Source organism: Globicephala melas, chromosome 21 (genome assembly GCF_963455315.2).
Source record: "Globicephala melas chromosome 21, mGloMel1.2, whole genome shotgun sequence".
Classification (NCBI taxonomy): Eukaryota; Metazoa; Chordata; class Mammalia; order Artiodactyla; family Delphinidae; genus Globicephala; species Globicephala melas.
Genome location: NC_083334.1, coordinates 22,114,440 through 22,117,214, shown reverse-complemented (window position 1 = coordinate 22,117,214; position 2,775 = coordinate 22,114,440). Strand labels below are relative to the sequence as shown.

Genomic DNA, 2,775 nt, shown 5'->3' with positions numbered 1-2,775 from the left:
CTTGTTGCAGAGCATGGGCTCTAGGCGGGCAGGCTCAGTAGTTGTGGCACGTGGGCTCAGTAGTTGTGGCTCGCAGGCTCAGTAGTTGTGGCACACGGGCTTACTTGCTCTGCGGCACGTGGGATCTTCCCGGACCAGGGCTCGAACACGTGTCCCCTGCATTGGCAGACGGATTCTTAGCCACTGCACCATCAGGGAAGCCCAGAACATTCACTTTTTTCAAAAGAAACTTTTTTTTTTTTTTATTGTAGTCATTTTTGTTTACAACTGAAACTCTAGGAATTCAAAATTATCGTCCTTGCCGGTGAGCTTCTTATAGACACCAGAAAATGTTTCAACCTCGTGTTCCACACCGTTCTGCTGTGCTTTATCCAAATGAACCTTCATGAGTCGGCTGCCATCCACTCTCTTGCCCACAGTCTCACTAGGGAAAGCCAAGTCCTCCAGGATGGCGTCGTGCACGGCAGTCAGAATGCGGCTCCTGGGATGCTTTTGCTTATTTTTCGTATGGCTTTTTCGAGTTGGCTTAGGCAGAATTCTCCTCTGAGCAATAAAGACAACATGCTTCCTGCTGAACTTCTTCTCCAACTCACGCACTAGCTGGACCTGGAGTTTCTGGAAAGATTTCCGTTGCGGAACGGGAACAAAGATTATGATAGCTCTCCGACCACCACCAACTGCAATTTCCTTGGCAGCCGTGATGTTCAGCTCCCACAGCTGGGCCTTGAGGTCCGGGTTCATCTCCAACTGCAGGAGGGCCTGGGAGATGCCCAACTCATACTCGTCCAGCTTCTCGCTGTTGGGCTTCATGATCTTTGCACTGGAACTGAACGTGGCCTTGCTAACATCAGCAACCCTAAGCGCCCATGCAACCACGCTCAAGCACAGCAAAATCAAAAGAAATTTCTGACTGGAGAAAGCAGGGTGAAAGTCTGTGTTTGTGAGCAACCTCGACCCGCAGGCCAGCTCTCGATTCTGATTTAATGTTCTTTCCTCTGTTGGTTCTAACACCGACCCTGGAGTCAAAGGTCATGATCAAAAGTCAGTTTTCCCACAGTGCCCTTCTGCAGCATTGAAATATTTAAATTCTTTTCTTTTCTAATAGAGCTATATTTTCCTCTCTGGTCAAGGAGCTATTAGAAAGTGTGTCAGTTGCAAAAAAGAAAATGCTAACTAGTGTATCAATATTTTATTTAAGATTTTTGCGTTAGATTTATTAGCAAACCTGGCCTTCTGCTTGTGAGTGCTGTGTGTGCATGATATGCCATCAGTGTCAAATTCTGGCATCAGCGTTATGCTGGCTGTGTAAGACGAGGTTGGAAGCATTTATTTTCCTTACTCTAGAAAGGTTCTTAAACTGTTAGAGCGACCTATTTCTTAAAGATTTAAAATAATTCATTTGTGAAATTATCTGGGTCTGCCATCTAGACAACTTCCCAACATCATATATGGTAATTCCTTAGGTTTTCCCATGTGTTTGCTTAGAATTGAGCATAAAGTTTTTTCAAAATTTCAGGGCTTCCTTGGTGGCGCAGTGGTTGAGAGTCCGCCTGCCGATGCAGGGGACATGGTTTCATGCCCTGGTCTGCGAAGATCCCACATGCCGCGGAGCGGCTGGGTCCGTGAGCCATGGCCGCTGAGCCTGCGCGTCCGGAGCCTGTGCTCCGCAACGGGAGAGGCCACAACAGTGAGAGGCCCGCGTACCGCAAAAAAAAAAAAAAAAAAATGCATCCATCTTTGTGTTATTTCCCCATTCTCCTTTCTAATTTTATGGACTTGTATTTTGTCCTCAGTTTTTGGCGGGTGGGATATTAATGGTTTATCTCTTTCATTTAAAACCATTAGACTTTGGATTCATTTTTTTTTCTGCCAAATATCTATTTTTTAAAATTTATTCATTTCAACTCTCAACATAATGTCTTCCTTTTGCTTTCTGTAATTAGCTTGGGTTCTTTTTCAGACTTCTTGAGTTGAATAATCAATGCATTATTTTGATTATTTTTTATTTATTAATGTTAAGTGCTTAAACCTAACAATTTTCCTCTGAGCATTGCTTTAATCATATTCTTAGGTTATGAAGCACAGCTTTTAAATTTATTCATAATTATTATTATCTAGGTTTTCTGCTTAAGTGGGCTGGGCTCTCTGCTCTGAATATCTACCTACTTTAAGTTTGGGGCTTTCCTCTCCTTTGCAGTGAGAAAGGCTGGGGGAGTGGGGGTCTTAGAACACACAGAGGGCTGGTTCTAGGGTTCCATCCTATGCCATCCACACACCCCCCGCCATTCTGAAATGACAAACTTTAGAATCTCACTACAGAAACGGCCCTTCTTTCTCCTGTGTCCTCTCCAGGAATTTAAACTTAATTGTTCCAAGTATAGCACCCCAGGTTGGGTTTTATAGTATTCTTTCACTTACTTTCAGAGATGTTAGCATCCTGCTTTGGATCTAAAGAGGGGATGCTTCAGTATCCATTCAGTCAACGTTTGTCGCGTGTCAGGCGCTGGGCTGTTGCCGGCACCCCTTGCTCCTGCTACTCTAGTTCAATTAGTGCCAAATATTCTTCAGAATGGTTTGGGGATAGTAGATATTATTTCCTGTATGTTCCAGGAAGAGAAAGAGACAGATAGCATTTTATTCCACCATCTTTTGTCAAATATGTCAGCAGTTAATTCGTTGACCAATACTTGTAACGTTTTTTAGAGCTATGGGACTCATAGTCAAGCTTAATTTCCAAGTGACCCACCTTCAGGAATAGAAAAAGAATTCTCTTGA

At 43.6% G+C, this 2,775-nt stretch overlaps 1 protein-coding gene across 1 annotated transcript; it reads right to left on the bottom strand.

The window, feature by feature from the left end:
• Positions 1-261: 261 nt before the first annotated feature.
• LOC115867623 (small ribosomal subunit protein eS7-like) lies at positions 262-1,033 on the bottom strand. Its single transcript, XM_060291782.1, has 2 exons — positions 1,016-1,033; positions 262-906 (listed from the first exon to the last, which is right to left on the bottom strand). The coding sequence occupies exons 1-2, from the start codon at positions 1,031-1,033 to the stop codon at positions 262-264; spliced, it is 663 nt and encodes a 220-aa protein (XP_060147765.1).
• Positions 1,034-2,775: the final 1,742 nt, after the last annotated feature.